At 49.3% G+C, this 18,163-nt stretch overlaps 1 protein-coding gene across 1 annotated transcript in view; it reads right to left on the bottom strand.

The window, feature by feature from the left end:
- Positions 1 to 1,289: 1,289 nt before the first annotated feature.
- The window catches only part of HEXA (hexosaminidase subunit alpha), a 38,904-nt gene continuing 22,030 nt past the window's right edge, over positions 1,290 to 18,163 (bottom strand). Inside the window, exons 2-14 of the mRNA XM_022579954.3 lie at positions 12,657 to 12,749; positions 10,886 to 10,951; positions 9,234 to 9,280; positions 8,579 to 8,689; positions 7,611 to 7,712; positions 6,992 to 7,124; positions 5,877 to 6,057; positions 4,854 to 4,940; positions 4,523 to 4,595; positions 3,676 to 3,859; positions 3,418 to 3,508; positions 2,616 to 2,720; positions 1,290 to 1,533 (exon numbers count right to left, since the gene is read on the bottom strand). Of these exons, the coding sequence (XP_022435662.2) occupies positions 1,470 to 1,533; positions 2,616 to 2,720; positions 3,418 to 3,508; positions 3,676 to 3,859; positions 4,523 to 4,595; positions 4,854 to 4,940; positions 5,877 to 6,057; positions 6,992 to 7,124; positions 7,611 to 7,712; positions 8,579 to 8,689; positions 9,234 to 9,280; positions 10,886 to 10,951; positions 12,657 to 12,749 (1,337 nt within the window). The 3' untranslated portion in view covers positions 1,290 to 1,469. The remainder of the gene's footprint in view (positions 1,534 to 2,615; positions 2,721 to 3,417; positions 3,509 to 3,675; positions 3,860 to 4,522; positions 4,596 to 4,853; positions 4,941 to 5,876; positions 6,058 to 6,991; positions 7,125 to 7,610; positions 7,713 to 8,578; positions 8,690 to 9,233; positions 9,281 to 10,885; positions 10,952 to 12,656; positions 12,750 to 18,163) is intronic.

Raw genomic sequence — 18,163 nt, 5'->3', positions numbered from 1 at the left:
GCACTTGAAGTATAGCAGCATTTCTGCAGGTCCTTGCCTGGGACTACCCCAAAGGCTTCTCCGGGTAATAGAGAGTAAGGGTGCTGCTTTGGTGGGTACAGATGATAGAGCCTTAACTCATGTCTCTCCAGGCCAGAGCCCTGGGCTTGGCTTATCTGGGCTGTGTGAATACCCCTTCCCTAGAGGATTCTGCAGGTAGAAGGTGCCCAACCTGCCCCTATGGTAACAGTGCAAGAAGGCCAGGCTGGTTTATGTCCAACCAAGTCCCCAAAGGAGCATGATCAAGGGACTGAAGGATGCTATTTAAGGACCAAATTTTACTGAGATCCCTTCTCAGGCCTGCCTTCCCCAAGTTTCTGTATCCACTAGATTGGAAACTTTCTGAAAGAAATGCCTGGGACCTCTCCTTTGTCCTTCCAGCCCAGGACCAGGTAAAAGAAAAAAAAAATGGTCAAAGAAATCCTCATCTAAAACAGCTGCTGTCCACTACTGCCCAGCCTCTGGGCTGCACTGTCACTTGTGAACATGAAACCACTAGGGGGAAGTCTGGGTCCACGATGAGCCAGTTCCTCCTAGGGAAAACTGGTCAGCTTGTGCAAAGACACTCTTCCAGAGCCACATCCCCACCTCTTGGTCCCCCAGGGGCTTCCCTGTCATGGTCTCAGCTGTGCCGTGAATTCTCTGAGAAGATGCTACTGGACTGAAAACGGGTGGGAGGAGGGGTGGAAGTTGCTGCCATTTTGGGGAGTTGAACAGGGTCTCTGGGGACTAAGTTCTTCAAATTCTTGGCACCTACCACAGTGCCAGGACCATAGTATGTGTTCAATCTTTAATAATGGTTGCATGCAATTGAAGTAACAAGAAACCCAAAGCAGAAGAAAAGCTCTAGGGGAGGGAAGTTCGTGAGTATGCACTGGGGAGGGGCTGTTCTGTGACCAGGTTGGGGCTGGAGCCCCTGCTGCTTCCCAGAACTTCTTTGGTCCCCTATGGTGTCTTCTGTCTACAGAAGCCTTGGAGGTCTAAGTGATGAGTCTAAGGATGGGGTATGTGTCTGGACTATGTGTGGGGTTGGAGAGGCATCATAACTCAGGCGGAGCAGGACAGCACAAAGGCTACAGGTTTCATTCCCAGCCCTCAACTTATAAGATCCCTCCAGGGGCAGATACTGAGCCCAGCCTGGCTGGGGCCCTGCTGAGCCCTATCACCCTCAGGGGCGGAAGGCCAGTTCTGGCAGCTCCCTTACCCTAGGGCCACTCACATTTTTTTTTCACACAGGTAATCCACATTCATTATAGAAAAACACCACATCACTCTTTATTGGACACCAGCACCAACACCAGCCCCCTTGTCTCCAGGCACACAGGCACGTGGGCAAGGGGCCCCGTCCCCCGGCGGGGGGTACAGTGGAAGTCTGGCCCCGCTACCGCTCTCCTAGGGCCAGCACCCTCCTCGGTGCCTGGGGTACTTGCTCAGGTTTGTTCAAACTCCACGTCACAGTAGCCTACGCTGAGGGGCTGGGCCTGGACACCCCGCCTGCGAGAGGACGTAAAGAAACAGGGCGAGATGAGCCCCTCGGAAGGGGGCCGGTCTTGGGCCCCAGCAACACCTTCTCCACCCCAACCAATGGCCTCCCCTTCCCCCAGTTCAGTGGATTTCAAACTGCCACTAGACACCAAAATTCCTTGGGGGGTCTCACTTCCAGAGATTCTTGCTTGGGGTGGGGCCATGTGTTGGCAAGAATCTGCAATCTGAACAGGTGCCCCAGGTGATTTTGATACAGGGACACCCCGGAACCTTGAGGAACACCTCTGTATTTCTAACTTGCCTGTTTCTGTGCCCCAGCTCCAAATAACTCAGTCTCTTTAGAAAACAGCTGGATGCCTAAGGGGTGCCCAGTGCTCCTGGCCCACGGAGCCCCCATTAATGGCTCTAAAACTCTGTAAATGTGGTGAGGGGGGGGACCGAGGCACTGTCCAGCCCATGCACAGGGTGTGGACATGAAATCCTATCCTTAGGTCTCAGCCTCACAAGTTCCAGGACCTGACCAATCTCCTTAGGGTACCTCTAGGCATGCCTCCTTTATTACCCAAATAAGATATGTGCTCAGAGATGGTAAGGAACTGGCTCAAAGTCGCCCAGTAAATTACAGACAGTTGAGGTTTAGACCCCACCATGCTTGGCTCTCAGCCTGGGACTCCCCTCTCTACGAGGCTGTTTCCCCTAGGGCCTCAAGACCTAGTAAGTGAATGAATCAGGGAAATGACCATCTTACGCAGGCCCATCCTAACAGGGGCACAGGTGTCATGAGAACCCATAAAATCATGGCCATGGCTACGAGCGCAGACTCTGAAGTCAGCCTAGTTCATATCCTGGTTCTGAGCAACTTTGGGCAAGTTACTTAACTGCTCTGTGCGTCAGCTGCCTACCTCTGAAATGGGGATAAAACTACATCCTCCTCATAGGGTTATGGTAAAGATTCAATGAAGCAATGCTGGCAGAGGGCTGAGCGCAGGGCTTGCCACACACAGTATGCCCCTGCAAGTGTTAGCTATTATCAGTATTCTTCTCCTGTCAGTAGGGTTCCTCAGCCCCCAACCTGCCCATGGCCTGCGTACCTCAGCAGCTCACAGCGGAAGTGTGCCAAACGTTTATAGGCAAAGTCCAGGTTGGTCAACATCTTGTTGCTCCACAGCCTCTCGGCAACAGCCCCTGCTCTAGGCCTGCAGGAAAGGGGACATGCACCAGGTTGGGCCCTGGATTCCTGGCAAGGGTGCTGGACACCCACAGCCTCTTGTTTAGGTACCCTGGACTAGCTCGGGGCCAAGGGACGTGATCAACATCTTAATCAGAGTGACAGCTGGCTGGAGGGCTCACAGGGACTTCTAGGGCCCAGCTCTATCTTCAGCAAAATGGGGATTGTGATCCCATCTCCTCCTCTCCCAAACACATGGGAACCAGAGTACGCCTTAAAGGCGTCGTGAACACAGATACAACAGTGGCCGAGCAGCTGTTCTCAAAATGTAAACTCTACACACCCAACCAGACTTGGTGAGGGGCTGCAGCCTCTGAGGAGACAGCATAGAGGAGTCTTATCACAGGGCCATGCACTTCAGGGTTGGATCCTGGGCAAGCCATCCCGAAAGCAACATTCTTTCAACATGTTCTCCAGGACTCCTTATCTCTATCTGTGCAATGGGGACAACAGTCTCCATCTGACACATCTAATGGGCTGGAGGAGTAAATATGCAAGTCAGGCGGGAGGTGACTTACATACAAACAGGGGCAACACTGCAATGCCCCTTCTCTCCCAGGCCTGAAAGGAGGGTGCTCAGCTGGGGGACGCTGGACGGGATTGAGCCTGTGAGGGAGAGCCCACGCCCACAGGCCCAACCCTCCACGTACCCAGGTAGCCCTTACCAGAGCCTGGGGACCAGGTTTGTGCTGTCCACATACTCTCCCCACATACAGGCCTCTCCGCCGATCACCAGAGCCTTCTGCTCAGGGCTACCTGAGGGAAAACAAGCAACTACAGGCCTCTACCGCCTTCCCAACGTGGCCCACTCCTCAGATAGGTCATTTCGTCTCTTGACCTGCAATGTCCAGCCCAGAATCTCCTGCCTCCCGCCCTGTACCCCATTCAGCCGCCTTTGGCAGCAAGGAGAGCTCCCTGTTTACCTTCAAATGCCAGTGGCTCCACCATGTAGATATTCTTCCAGTCAGGGCCATAAGTTATGTGGTTCAGGTACCAGGGGGCAGAGAGCAGGGCCCGGAAGCCGGCACTGGTGACCAGTTCCATCTCCTTCGTGTACCTTACAGGCATCTCTTCTCGCCAAACCTGGATGACTGTGTCTGGCTGAACCTGTCAGGAAAGGTCAAAGGGCAGTAGGAGATTCCCAGGCCACAGTGTTATGCAAGCAACCCAGGCCAAGGGGTGTGTGTTGCCTCTGCTCCCCAGCAGCAAAGAATTTCTCTGTGACTCCTAACAACTGAGCTTCTAGCCCAGTGCAGAGGCCGAGGGTCCCACAGGCCCTAGGAGAGCTCCCTGCTGCCTCTCCCCGAGTCCTTCTGCAGCTTCCCTGTCTACACTGAGATAGTAACACCAGCTGTGAGCTAAGGGAGACAAGCAGTGGGGCCCAGGAGACTCAACAGATCAGGAGCTACCATGTCCAAGCATCTCCAGATGCTTCTGAGGACGGGACGAGGTTCCTGCAGAGCCCCTGACGTGGCAGGAAGCTGGGATCTTAGTGCTCAACAATGAAGGAGAAGGTAGCCCTGCTCGCAGACCTGGAAGATCCTAGTCTATGACACAGGCAGGAAAACCCAACCCATCATGCCAGTCTCAGGAATCCCAAGTAACCTAGCAGCAGAAATAACTCGTTCAGTTCATAGTGAGGGAAGACAGATGGAGGCCCTGACACCCACACCCAGGGCTCAGACCTCTGTACCCGCACAGGAGCAGGGAAGGGATGGGAGACCATGGGGAGGCACCGAGGATGGCCCCTTCTCTCTGCCCCTGGCTCACCTTTACTTTATTATCAAACACCTCCTGCCACACCACGTAGCCCTTGCCATAGGCAGAGACGATGTCCAGCAGCCTTAGAGAGTAAAGGGAATGTCTGCTCAGTTCAGACAGGCTCTGTGCTACAGGTGCCAGTGCCCTGGGGGCTGAGCCTGCTTAGGGGCGCATTCCTGACTGACCAGTTGGGAATCAACCACTCCAACGAAAGGACATGACAAAGGACCCCTTCAGGGGCCCGGAGAGTGGTCCAGCAGGTCCTGGTCCTGCTATGGAAAGTGAGGACTTCACAGGAGTTGACCCCCAGGGATCCTGCCCTCCCTCCCTCCTTCCTCACGTCTGGATGTAGAAGGACTCCAGCTTCTTGAAGTCCTCACCAAAGCCTTTCTTCTTCATAAAGGCCTGGATATCTGGGTTGGACTTCCTGAATCCCAAAAGAAAATGAAGATTAATTCTTTTGACATCCTCAAAGCCCAGAGCTCGGGGATGTATCACCTGGCCTCCCACAACTCCGTTTTTTCACCTGAAAAACCAATCGACTGAGGATCTCAAGAGGCCACAAATTTGGGAGGTGTGGCTAAACAAAGTTAAATGAAGGGGGCCACTGACATAGGCTGAGAAAGGCTGAGTCTGGATCGGAAGAGCTTCAAGTTCATCCTCAAAGAGAACACATATCAATCTCTCTGGGATATGACACGTGGTTCTGAGGTCTAGGCTTGGGGCTCCGGCACACTGGATTCTGGCTTCTGTCTCTTACCTCCCACACCCTGGGCATAGTCTGCTTTTCCCTTAATATTATTCTTTATTCCAGTTGGATACAAGCATTGCTGTCTGTCACCCATTGCAGCTCCCTTACCCCACAAGGTCTACATTTTGTTTTTTCCCTCCTCCACTCTTTCCTCAGATCCAGCGCTAGTGCCCACTTCGCCAAGAAGCCCCTGAGCCTCTTTTGAGCTAAGCAGATCTGAGGGTTGGAAGCTTACAACATAATACTAACTAGACACTGTCATATATTAGCCTCGAATTCATATGTGTCCTGTCTTTTCAACCAGACTATTTTAAGCTGCCAAAAGAAGGGATTTTCTCTATCGTGATTTTCCCAAGACAATTCTGTGCCCAGAGCTGGTTTTTCTGTAAATATCTCAAGGCTATGACAGGAGGAAAGGAGAGTTTCACATTCACAGCCTTGCCAAAATCAGGTAGGGCCTCTCTGTAGGTGGAGAGAGAAAAGGCCAAAGACCTGAGCCATCAGGATGGAGACAGATGAGGAACACCTGAGACAGGTAGCTTCTCACGGGCTAACCTCTACTCTGAGTAGGCAGCTCATCAGGCCAGGATGGGAAGGTCACAGGGCTCATACCAGCAGGTGAAGTCAACCTCATCTCCTCCAAGGTGAAGATAAAAATCTGGGAAGACAGAGCTGATCTCCAAGAAGAACGTGCTCATGAACTCATAGGTATTGTTGAGAGCGGGATTCACTGGCCCAAAGGTGCCAGAAGGGTGAGACCCAGAGTAGCAAGGAGTTAATAATCCAGGGACACCTAAGGCAATAGAGAACCTCACACTAGTGTCACAAATACACAGACCCCACATACAGTCATATACATGATGACAATCACGTTCAGACATTACATGCACACAGACAGGAACACTCAGGCATTCACAGACACTGGTAATTATGAGCATTTAGTGACAATCAAAGAAATACTAGTATGTCCACAATCATACACAGACAACTGTCACACACATACTCCTGCCTTGACACACTCTTCCAGCAGGGGTCACCCTTGGTCCCAAAGTTTGCCCTCACGTAGCCTATGGGCAGAAAAGCAGAGAGCCTGATCCAGCAAAACTGGCAAAATCTTTCTTCCACGCTAGGGCACAACAACCTACAAGGGCATCATGAGGCAAGGACGTCTGAGAAGAATTTGCCCTTTTTATTTATTTATTTATTTGGCTGCATTGGGTCTTTGTTGCTGTGCACAGGCTTTCTCTAGTTGCAGAGAACAGGGGCTACTCTTCGTTACGGTGTGTGGGCTTCTCATTACGGTGGCTTCTCTTGTTGCAGAGCACAGGCTCTAGGTGCACGGGCTTCAGCAGTTGTGGCTCGCAGGCTCAGCATTTGTGGCTTGCGGGCTCTAGGGCACAGGCTCAGTAGTTGTGGCGCACGGGCTTAGTTGCTCCGCGGCATGTGGGATCTTCCTGGACCAGGGCTCGAACCCGTGTCCCCTGCATCGGCAGGCGGATTCTTAACCACTGAGCCACCAGGGAAGTCCCCGCCCATATTTTAATAGTAAGAAGCAGCCTCCTTCGCCCAAAGTAAATTCTGCCTATCTAAATTCCCAGTGGAAAAAGTTGATGGAAAACATTCTTCCAGAGACCAAGGCTGAGGCATGCTACATCCAAGAGCCAATATCCTGAAGTCCCGTTGAGGGGAATCAGTAGCCTCCCTCCACCTCCAGACATTATTCTTACCTGGTCCCCATGACAGAGTGTGGCCGGGAGTGTCGAACTCTGCCAACACACGGATACCCCGAAGCCGCGCATATTCAATCACCTCCTTCACATCCTGTGCTGTGTAGATGTGGGTGGCAGGGTTGTAGGACCCCTGAAAGGCACAAAACACCATTTAGGACCTCATTTCCTGAAGGCTGGCAGAGGAAAGGATACTCAAAATGCCTTCTGGACTCCCCTGGATATCAGAAAATCTACCAAGAGCCCTTTGGTATCAGGGGTCTTCAAGGAACTTTATCATAATTTCCCACAAGCTATCACATCTCCTGTCTTATCTCAGTGCCATGATGCCAGTGAGATGAATAAGGTAATTTTTATGCCCAGCTAACCAAATATAGATAAATAAAAAGAAGATGGGACCAGGAGAGATTCTCTCCTGAAGGTCACAGAGCAAATTAATGGTATAGTTTGGACCTGAACTCAGGTCTCCTGACTCCAAATGCAGTGCCTGCCCCCTATATGTCAGTGTGTCCCTAAAACTGGCTGGTTAGGAGGAGAGCTGGTGTCCTTGCCAGCAGGGCGCCATAGCCAGGTTCAGACTTCAAGCCATCAACTTGGTCTGGGCGAAATTAAGGCATACCTTTTTGGTGAGGTTTGGAAAAGTGAAGCTCTCATATGGGAAGGAAGAGTCATCGACCAGATGCCAGTGGAACACGTTGAATTTATTGTACGCCATGACATCCTGTAGGTCAGAGCATGCACAGTTAACTCAGCACAACTTCTCCGGCTTCAGCCCCAAGCTTGGCAGCCTGCTCCACACACGTTAACAGGCTCAACCTGCCCAGCTTCCTGCTAAGTGTTCACGGGTTCTCCCTATCAAACCTTCGCATCGGGTTGCGCCTGGCGTGGAGGGAAGGGGAAGACCCTGCACATGCAAAGATGGCTGACAGAAGTAGTATCTCCTCTTTGGGGGATGAGTTATGGTCACATCGAGAGGAGGGCTGCAGCTCCGTGGTACCCTGGGGTCTTCAGAAAGCCCCACAATACCCTGAAAACTAATATTTCCTCCTGCCATTTGTTTTGGGTTGTCTGACTAGTGTTTATCCAAACGGTGAGGTCTGTTGTGAATTTAGTAGCCCCATAATCCATAAATCTCAGATGCCAAAACTGGTGGATGTGTCCACTTCTTTGGTTCCATCAGGAGAGCAAAGGAAAAGTTAGACACGTGAGCTAGATCAGCAACTGTCAGGTAAGACTGCCCATCAAATTCAAGACAGTGAGGAACATCCCCAGCTAAGGCTTTTGAACATCTCTTTCCTATGACTTTGTACTAACTAAAGTTAGCTCTGCTTAGTCAATTCCCCAAACCACTTCCTGCATCACTGGAGATAGCGTGGACATTGGTCCTCAGTAGCCAAATGGGGTAGGTTTAAATCACTCTTGTTATTTTTTTGAATCTTGGAGCAGGTCATCTTTTACATTTTTCCCGGGAGCTCATTAAGTTATGCACATTCTCTCTGTAACTCTTTAAGAATATGGCACCTGATCTATCTGTTGTCCCATTACCCCAGAACCCTGAGGGCAAAGAAGGCCTTAAGGCCTGCGTACCAGAGTGTCCAGGATGCTAGCCAGTGGCAGGTAATGGCGAGACGTATCCAACAACAAGCCCCTGTGAGGGAAGCGGGGGAAGTCCTCAATCTCCGTCTTGTTGATATAGAACTGTGTGGACCAAACACTGAACATGTTAAGATTCAAAGGAAATTCACCAGTGGGGTGGAGGGGGATGAGAAAAGTCTTCCAAGATCCCTGAAAAGCCAACCTGTGACTGTTCTGCAGGGTAACTGTCTCCACAAACACCACACACCTCTACCTCAATGACCATAAGCAGGTACCTGTCCAGAGAGCAACTGTCCCATGCCAGCCAAATACAGGTGTCCCACATACCACTCAGCCCACACATTCCAAATTTTCACTGACTGTTAATATTTTCTTCAAAGCAGTGTGGTCTCAAGGTCATTTCTAAACAATGACTCAGGGGAGCTAAGTTATACCCCAACTGGCAAAATCTACCAAACCAGTTTCCATCCATATCTCCTTGAATACTCTTTTTTGGGGCCATCTCAAGCCACCAGGACTCTGTTTAAGGTAAAATAGGATATTTCCAGGACTCTCAACATTGGGAGCAAACCCCATAGATTTTTTGTGTGTGTGTGTGTGTCCCCCAGAGATTTAAAAGGAGCCCTTTTTGAGGGCCCACACTCACCGTGCCCTCAGGAGATCTCCAAACAAGCTGGCTAAAAGTCTCCAGACCTGCAGGGAAGTAGAAAGGCAGATGTAAAGACTTAGGGAGGTGGGTAAAGAGTTGGAACCATTTGGAAGGTTCCCATGTGGCACGGCATAGTGCTTGGGCACACAGTGAGAGGGGATCTAGTGTAGGCTTGATGGTTCTCAACAGTTACGAAAAGGGGATAGTAGGAAGCCAGTATCTATTTTTACTCTGTATTTTATTTGGGGAGGTGGCAGCGTGAGGGGTTTTTGTGCCCCTCCTAGCAATACACTAACCCACATGCCTCTTATCTACACTTCCTAAGCCTTGAATTTACAAAGATATTAAGAAGAGAGGCCAAGATGTGTGCCCATGAGGACAGACGCAGGGACAGGCCAGCTCACAAGGGGTTAAAGCTTTCCATGGATAATACCCATCAGGAGCTAAGGGAGCTGAGAAAAAGGGGTCCCCAATCTGCTGCCCCTTCACTTCTCCCAGACTGAATTGTGAGAATGTGATCATTGACTTGAGTTTCATAAACTCAGTCAGAAACTTGTGGGTCCACAGCTGGACTTAGAAGAAAAAGAAGCCTCCACTTTTCCTCTTCAGAGCCTGAGAAGAGAACCAGCTATAGGGAGCTGAGGTGTGGCAGGCAACAACTGCCCCAGAAGACTGGACACAGACTCCTAGATTCCAGCAAAGCCCAAGGGCAGGCATGCTGAGTCCAGAGCACTAGATGTTCTCAACAGCTGGGGCCTCACTTCTGAAAATCCAGCAGAAGCCCTGTGAAGGATTCCCAGAATCCTAAATTTTCAGAATTTAAGAATTTGTGAGACTTTCATGGTCACTCAGTAGCTCATTTGAGGCAGGCTTCCAGTGTACCATCTGGGCTTCTCTCCAGTCTGACTCTGACGCCTAGCACTCGGGGTCCCAGATCTCCCCTACCTTAACCTGCCTAATAGTTAACACTCACACAAAAACTACAAAGGGGAGTTGGCATGCTGTTTCTCCAAAACACAGGGGAGGGGAGGAGAAGCTGGGGAACAAAGACAAACCAAAACAACGTTTGGAGTTCAGTGAGAATTTCTCTCATCGTTCACCAGCAGACCTTTTACCAGAAGCGGTCGAGTTGTTTGGCTAAGTCTGTATCTAGGGACCGAATACCTTTTCAGTAAGCCAAGAAGAAGGGCAGGGGGGCCTATCACCCATTAGCTAGCAAAGTTCTCATTTTCTCCCCAAATAACAGAGTTCTACATATTTTACCACTCTTTACCTCTTTTTTGACATTTATCTATCCCTTTTGATCTAGTTTTTAAAGAACCTTTCCAATCATGTGTCTGAAAGGAGAGCTGAACAAGCAGTGCTTGTGGCAGAGTGGGCCTCTCTCCCCAGCTGCCTGCCCCCTGCTTCCCCAGAGCACCCGCCCAGGGGAGTGGCTGCCCCCGCACAGGCTGACACCTGTCAACTTCTGGAGACAGCTGTAAGAATACTCCCTTCAGGGAGCTGGGGAAACACTCCAACTGGTCCATAAAGCAAGCTTCCTAAGGTGGGGGTGTTCGCTGGGCCCCTAGTCCTGCCCCCTACCCCACCAGGGCCGACCTTCCCACATCATCCTTCTCTCTCTCCCAGTGTCAGCCCCATCTTGTTACCTCGGAGGGCGCCCCAGACAGTCTCTGAGAGGAGGAAACACTGCTCATCATTTACGGTCAGGGTGTCTGAAATGACAGAAATGACTCCATTTGGTTAAGGATTTCTACCCTCAGATTACAATCACATGTTCTGTGCAAATCCTTGGATTAGAAAATAACAACAAGAGAACAGTATGGAGGTTCCTTAAAAAACTAAAAATAGAATTACCATATGATCCAGCAATCCCACTACTGGGCATATACCCAGAGAAAACCATAATTCAAAAAGAAACATGCACCCCAATGTTCATTGCAGCACTATTTACAATAGCCAGGTCATGGAAGTAACCTAAATGCCTATGGACAGACTAATGGATAAAGAAGATGTGGTATATATATAACTACGGAATATTACTCAGCCATAAAAAGAACGAAATTGGGTCATTTGTAGAGACATGAATGGACCTAGAGACTGTCATACAGAGTGAAGTAAGTCAGAAAGAGAAAAAACAAATATCGTATATTAACACATATATGTGGAATCTAGAAAAATGGTACAGATGAACCAGTCTGCAAGGCAGAAATAGAGACACAGATGTAGAGAACAAATGTATGGACACCAAGGGGGAAAAGCAGGGAGGGGTGGTGGTGGTGGTGGTGGGAGGAACTGGGAGATTGGGATTGACATATATACACTAATATGTATAAAATAGATGAACAAGAACCTGCTGTATAAAAAAATAAAATAAAATTCAAAAAAAAAAAAAGATAAGCTGTCACCCATGTGGATTTTTCCGTTATATATGGATAGTTCTCTTTCATTTAGGAATAAAAATGCAATATATTATAAAACAAAATACAACAACAAGGGACTTCCCTGGTGGTCCAGTGGTTAAGATTCCACACTTCCACTGCAGGGGGCGTGGGTCTGATCCCCGGTCGGGGAACTAAGATCCCTTATGCCGCAGGGCACTGCCAAAAAAAAAAAAAAAGCTAACTTTTTTTTTTTCTTTCAAAGGGGAGGCGTTCCCTGAGCAAGCAAGGCTGCACTCAGGCCTGGGGCCACAGTGGGAGGGTGGTCACCCAGTGGCTCCCAGGCCCTGGAAGACTGTGTGAGGAGGGGCAGGCGGGTACAGATTCCTCTACAAAGCACCACCCACCCTGTGGGTCAGTTTCCCCACCGGAAACATAATTCCTGCCAGGCTTTAGCTCCAAGTATGAAGGGGAGAGGGATGCTTGGAGGGGTGAGTCCAGGTTATGACATTCCCAGAGCCTTTGGAATCACCCTCCTGTCCTTTTGTCTCCAAGCTTCAGCTACTCCATCAGGAATGTAAGGAAGAAGCCAAGACCTGAATGTTCGCTTTGCAGACTGAGACGTCCCCAAATGCTGCTGCTCAGAGAGGTCGGGTGGCAGCCACAGAACCAACGCCTTGACTTCATCTCGGTTCAAACGGCCGAAAACTCCTTCTCTTCCCAGGGTAGAGTCTCTTAGAGAAAATCAGCAAAGTGTACAAGTTCCTAAAATGCCAGTGGGATTATATTCAGTCCAGAAGGCAGGTGTCCTGTGGGACTCAGTGAATAGCCAGTGTGATGTTCACAGCCAACTGTCAGATGCTGGTTAGACTGCATAGGAAAAATTCACCTTTGACGGCTCTGGGCACTTGGTGAGCCCTGGTCCCCACGCTCATGGAGGGCTCCAGGCGTAGCATCCGCAACTTAGACCAGGCCATCTGGAGTTACAGCTCCAAACAAGTGCTTTCTCTTCTCGAACAGGGAACAAGGTGGTACTTACAATTCTCCACAGACTCCAAAGAAGGAAACTGGTCACATCCAGGAGTGACAACAAGGATAACCAATGAATTCTTCTCTGACATATGCCGTTTTCCTGCAAGGACAGGATGAACTCAGTGAGGCTGACCTGCCACCAGAAACAACAGGCAAAACTAAGGCCCTACAGAAGGGTTGCTGGCTCTGGTCCCTTCAGCCTGTGTGCCTGTGGTAAGGGGGAGGGGACGGATCTGCCCTTGGCACTGCCTAGTCATCTGTTCAACTTGGTCACTTCGGTCGTGCTCCGCTCTCCCCAGTAACCCGCCTGGCCCGTGTATGACTGACCTGGCAGCAGCTCTCTGTAACCGGGCTCTCTGTTTCTGACTTGTAGAGGCCAAGCACATGATTCCAAGACCTCAACAACGGCTTCTGAACTAAAGGTGGCTCTAGAGTACTGCTAGTCCAAGTGTGGTCTGCAGATTAGCTGCTGATCTGCAGACGGTGTTACTGGTGGGTCACCAGATAGGAAGCTTACATGACTCCAGAATGTGAGGCAACTATGTCAGAGCAAACACACTGTTTAGGTCTAACAATTTTTCATAACAAGGCTTTCTTGTTGAAGGGAACAGTTTTACATTCTGGTGCGTATGCTTCTCATCTCGTTGCAGATGGGCACTTGAAGTAGCACTGCTCTGGAGGGCTCCAGATGAAAGCTTCCAACTTTGTAAGAGCTCAGGAGCTAATGTGAGCAGATGAAGCAGATGACAGGAGGATCTCCTATGCAAAGGAGGCCTGAGATGACCTAGCGGGCACTCCAGCAAAGGCACGTGGCCACCAGCCCATCCTGCTTCCTTCCTTCCTCTTCCCAAACAGGTTCTCTGTCCAAGGCAGGCTTCTTCCCAATAGCGGAAAGCCACCCAGTAGGAGACAACTATATACTATCTAATATAGTTTAACAGATCCCAGTCTACGCAGGGAAAAAAAAAGCCAAAACATGAATGTACTGTCTCTTCCCACCCTCCCACTGGTTCTTCTCCATGACCTTCAGGGTGGTTCTGATTGTACCACTCCAAGCCTGAACCTCAGTGAACTCCCACTCTCTTATTCTTTTTCTGGAGCCACATTCATCCCCACTGGCACCACAACATCCCTGACTTCCTATGGAACTATAAAGTCAGGGTAGGATGGCCTGGCAAAAAGCAGGGAGAGAGGATTCAAAACCAAACTGGAATCCCAAATGTTATCTAACTCTAGGCAGAAGGGACCCAGGCGCCTTGAACCATCTCAGGGAAGCCTGCTCAAATCTCCTGATCACTACACCTCATGGCTGCATCTTGGCTTTCAGGCCGGCCAGGAAGCAAGTCAATCAGGGGCCCTTTCCCACCATAATGAGCAAACATATTCTTTCCCCTGCCTGTAAATACCCTGTTGCCCCACACTAATACCTGCTTAAACCCTGGAGGCAGAAGAGAATTTGAGGCTATTCTGGGACAGGCCAACTCACAACTCCATTCTAAACCTTGAAGACTCATCCCCGCAACACAGGAGGACAACCAGACTTTCAGGGCAGAGAGCACGCTCAAAGCAGAATGTGCAGGGCCATCCCAAGCTCTCTAAGCAGACAGGCCATCTCTACAAACCTCAAAGACCAAGGAGGACTTCACTGAGAGGCAGGCGTGAAGAAAACTATAAAAGAATATCCCTTCCTTCAACCACGGCCTCATCCCTTGTCTCCTTATCCCCACCTGACCCCACACATTGTGGAGCCCCAATATCATTGTGTGGAGAGCTCATGTGCACATCTACCCAGGCGGGCATGCAAAAGAGGACAAAAGTCCTGAGCTGTATAGTCTTAATCCTCTGGACCTCAGTCTACCAAACTGAGGAGAAATCACAGCTATTCATATGCAACTGCCACGGTCACTGTCCTGATGACGAGAGAGGCTGCACAAACACCAGGTTTATCTGAACTTACTTAGAAGACAAGAAAACATCTAACTGCTGTTGTTATTGTATTTTTGTTTTTCTAAAACACACCTATCCTCCATTCTCTAAATGCATGGTCTTTTAGTGGGGAAGGTCCCAGACTCCTTTGAAGATCTGACAAAAATGAAAGGATTTTTCCCCTAGAACAATGCCCTTAATTTAAGGGCTCATCCCTCCACCCCTGACCACCAATCTCATGGTGAAGAAGCCCCGTCCTAAGTGCTCTCAGTGACTCATGTGGGTTTGGGCTGATGAAGACACAGAGTCATGGCTGCTGCTTAAACAAGCTCTGAGGAGGAAGGACCAGGGGACACAGTGATGTGAGAGCTGACAAAACAGGAGGGACACTGGGTCATTTAAAGGATGTAAATAGAGACCATCACTGTGGCTTTCCGCCTCCAAGTTGCCACTCTGAAGAGAACAGGAAATAGGCAGGGGACAAGCCAGCCGCCTCTACAAACACCCACACACCCTGCGCTGGGAAGAACTGAGGTGTGGGAAGCAGGGTCTGGCAAAGAGCCTGCTCACCAGCAATCGCACGGGAACGCTCGCAATGAGCCCGGGCGGGACAGCAGGAAATTCTGAAGCCTCAAGTGCTCAGGAAGCAGCATGGAAAACAGAGCACTGAGCTGGGAGATCAGGAAGGGTTAGTTCTGGTTCTGGCCCTGCTGCTGCCAAGCAGAGCGAGTCTCGGGGCTCCCACTTCCTCCCTGATAAACAATGGCAGGGTGGGACCAGGTCCCAGCTGCTCCTCAGAGCCAGGACTTCGTGATTCCACAGACAGATCACATACTCCGGGGTCCCATTCTAGACCACTGCTCCCGTCTCCGCAGCTCCCTCATCCCCCTGCTTTCGTGGACGCCTGCTCTTTTCTTTGGGTTCATTGAAAAGTTTGTATTTTTTTAAATTTAAGAAGTTAAAAAAATTCAAACAGCCCAGAAGTGTTTACAGCAGAAAGAAAAAAAAGGTTATCTTTGGCACCCCTCTTCTTCTCTGAAGAGATAACCACAGTTAGTCTTCTACCCTTGTGCCCCCTTTTCAGCACAATTTAGCCTTATTCATCACAGGTCAGCTCTGGATGTGGAACTCGAGAACAAGGGAATCCTAGACCCTTTTACTACCAAAATCCCACTGTTGTACTTTGTCCAGATGCCAGTACTATGATCCTTCCATTCCCTTTCTGTTCTCAATCCTCTCCCATCCTCACTTCCTTCACTGCTGCCCTAGATGTGGTGACCCATCACCTCAAACACAATCTAGCCAATACTCTCAACAGCCTGTCCCTGTCTTCGGTTGCACACAGTGGGCAAAAACTTCAACCTGGATCAATCTAACATCTGCCTTCCGTGCACCTATCCTGGTCTCTCATCTTGGCTGGGCCCTTGATGCCAATCGTGAAAATCTGCTTCTCCACCACTGCTTTTTTCTATTCTCTGCAACAGCTATTTCAGACTGGTACCACTTTCTTCAAGTCCATAACTGGATCACAACCTCCTTTACTCTCAGCTGACAATCAGCAATCATCCACCTCTACCTTCCCTGCTCCTCCCTGACAAAAATACCTGCAACTCACACCTGGTCTTTACCGTCTCCTTTTCCTACCTTGGTGGAAGGGGCTTCCCTTCACCTGTGCTCTGCAACTCACCTCAGGCTCCTCTTGTATAAGTTATCTCCCTTTCCCCCCAAATCTTCAAATTATTTCTTTTCGCTGATTCTCTCCCATCAGCATTAAAATCTTTGCAAGTCTTCCTAGTCTTGACTCCAGGTCATCTCAAACAGTCACTCTTTCTCTCTCCTTCCAGTTACAAAAGAAACTCTAGAGGAAATGGAGCCTGAGCAGTTCAGTGCTGAATTTCAAAGTCAGACAGATCTGGGTTCAAATCTGGGTTCTAACAGTTCCTAGCTGTGGGACCCTGAGCAAGTTATTTCCCCTCTGAGCTGGAGGTTCCTCATCTGGTGATCATGACAGTACCTACCCCATTGGGCTGTTGAGAAGATTAAATGAGTTAAAGCGTGTGAAGTGCTTAGCTCAGTGCCCAGCACACGAGAGGTGCTCATGAAGTTGGCCATCCTTAGTCCTCTCTTTGTAGCCACTTCCTGACCTCCTTTCTACTCCTCAGTCCACTATAATCTGGCTTCCTTCACCATGACTCCTTTGAAAATGCCTTCACCAAGGGCCTGTAGTTCTGCAACTAAATTCAACGGATCCTTTTCAACAAATTCATTCATTCATTCAAGTTATTTACTGAGCGCTTACTATGAGCCAGGCTATTCTGTGCTGGGGATACAACAGTGATCAAAACAGACAAAAATCCCTGCTGTACAGAGGCAGCATGGTACTTTCAGGACCTCTTGGCAGCATCAGACAGCAGACAGCCCTGACCTTCTTGAAACTAAACTCCCTTAGCTTAAGGGACACTGCTCTGTCTTGGTTTTCCTTCTAACTCCTTGAACATCCTTCCTCATTCTCCTTTTCCTTCACCCACCCCTACGTGCTGGTATCCCCAGGGTTCCAGACTTCTCTTTTTCTCCTTACTTTATACGCTCTCCGGACAATGTCATCCACTCCCATGGTACACTGATGATTCTCAGATCTACCTTTCCATGCCAACTCTTCTGGAGCTCTAGAGTCATACAGTACCTCCACTCAAATGTCTCAAAAGCACTTCAAATCTTAAATACGGAATTGAACTAACTCTTCATTCCTCTTCCTGGCTGACCTTCTCTCTCAGTTTGATAACAGCACCATCTACTGATTTACCCAGACCAGAAACCTCTTCCTTCTTCCATCCTGAGTAGAGCGCAAGTTTATTCACTCATACTTATTGACTCTCTATGTGCCAAACCCTGTGCTAAGCACTGAGATTACAGCAGTTAAAAAGAAAGACCCAACTAAGTGTTATAACTACAGAATCCTTCCTGGCTCTTGACATCACCACCATCTTCCCACCCACAGTGGGTCAATGCCTTAATTTAGCCTCTTGTGAATTTTCACCTGGACTGTAAAAAAATCTCCCAGTTGCTCTCCCTGCCTCCATATATATCCCATTTCCATCTCTTATCCTTTGTGATCTTTTAATATGAAAATCAGATTATGAAAATCTCTGCTCAAAAGCCTACAATGGTTCCCCACAGCTCTCAGGATAAAGTGCAGAATCTGCTGGATGATTATATGAACTCGACCCTCACCTTTCTCTGCTCCTGTGGGGGAACTCTCACAGGAGCACGATGAACTCTTTACAGAACTCTGAAAATGCCACATTTTCTCCCTCTTTTTCTCTGCATGTATTGCTTCCTCCAATTGAAACAAACTTTTCATTGCCTCCACATCTCACCTGATTAAGAAACAGCTCTGCTTTTCCTTTTCTGAAACTTTCTATCAGTCCCCCACCCTTTCCTAAGAGACCTTCCTATGTGATCATGAAGCAACATATACATACATTTTTCATAAAAGATATCTTAATATAGGCTGTTTATTTGTCTGTCTCCTCCCCAAGGCTGTGAGTTCCTCAACAGCAGGGACCAATCTCAGTGTCTTTGTATTCC

The sequence above is a fragment of the Delphinapterus leucas genome, chromosome 2 (assembly GCF_059928025.1).
Source record: "Delphinapterus leucas isolate spDelLeu-1000000601 "Yukka" chromosome 2, BTC_Dleu_Yukka2, whole genome shotgun sequence".
NCBI lineage: Eukaryota > Metazoa > Chordata > Mammalia > Artiodactyla > Monodontidae > Delphinapterus > Delphinapterus leucas.
Note: the sequence above shows the minus strand (reverse complement) of the source record. Positions and strands in the feature narration are given on the sequence as shown.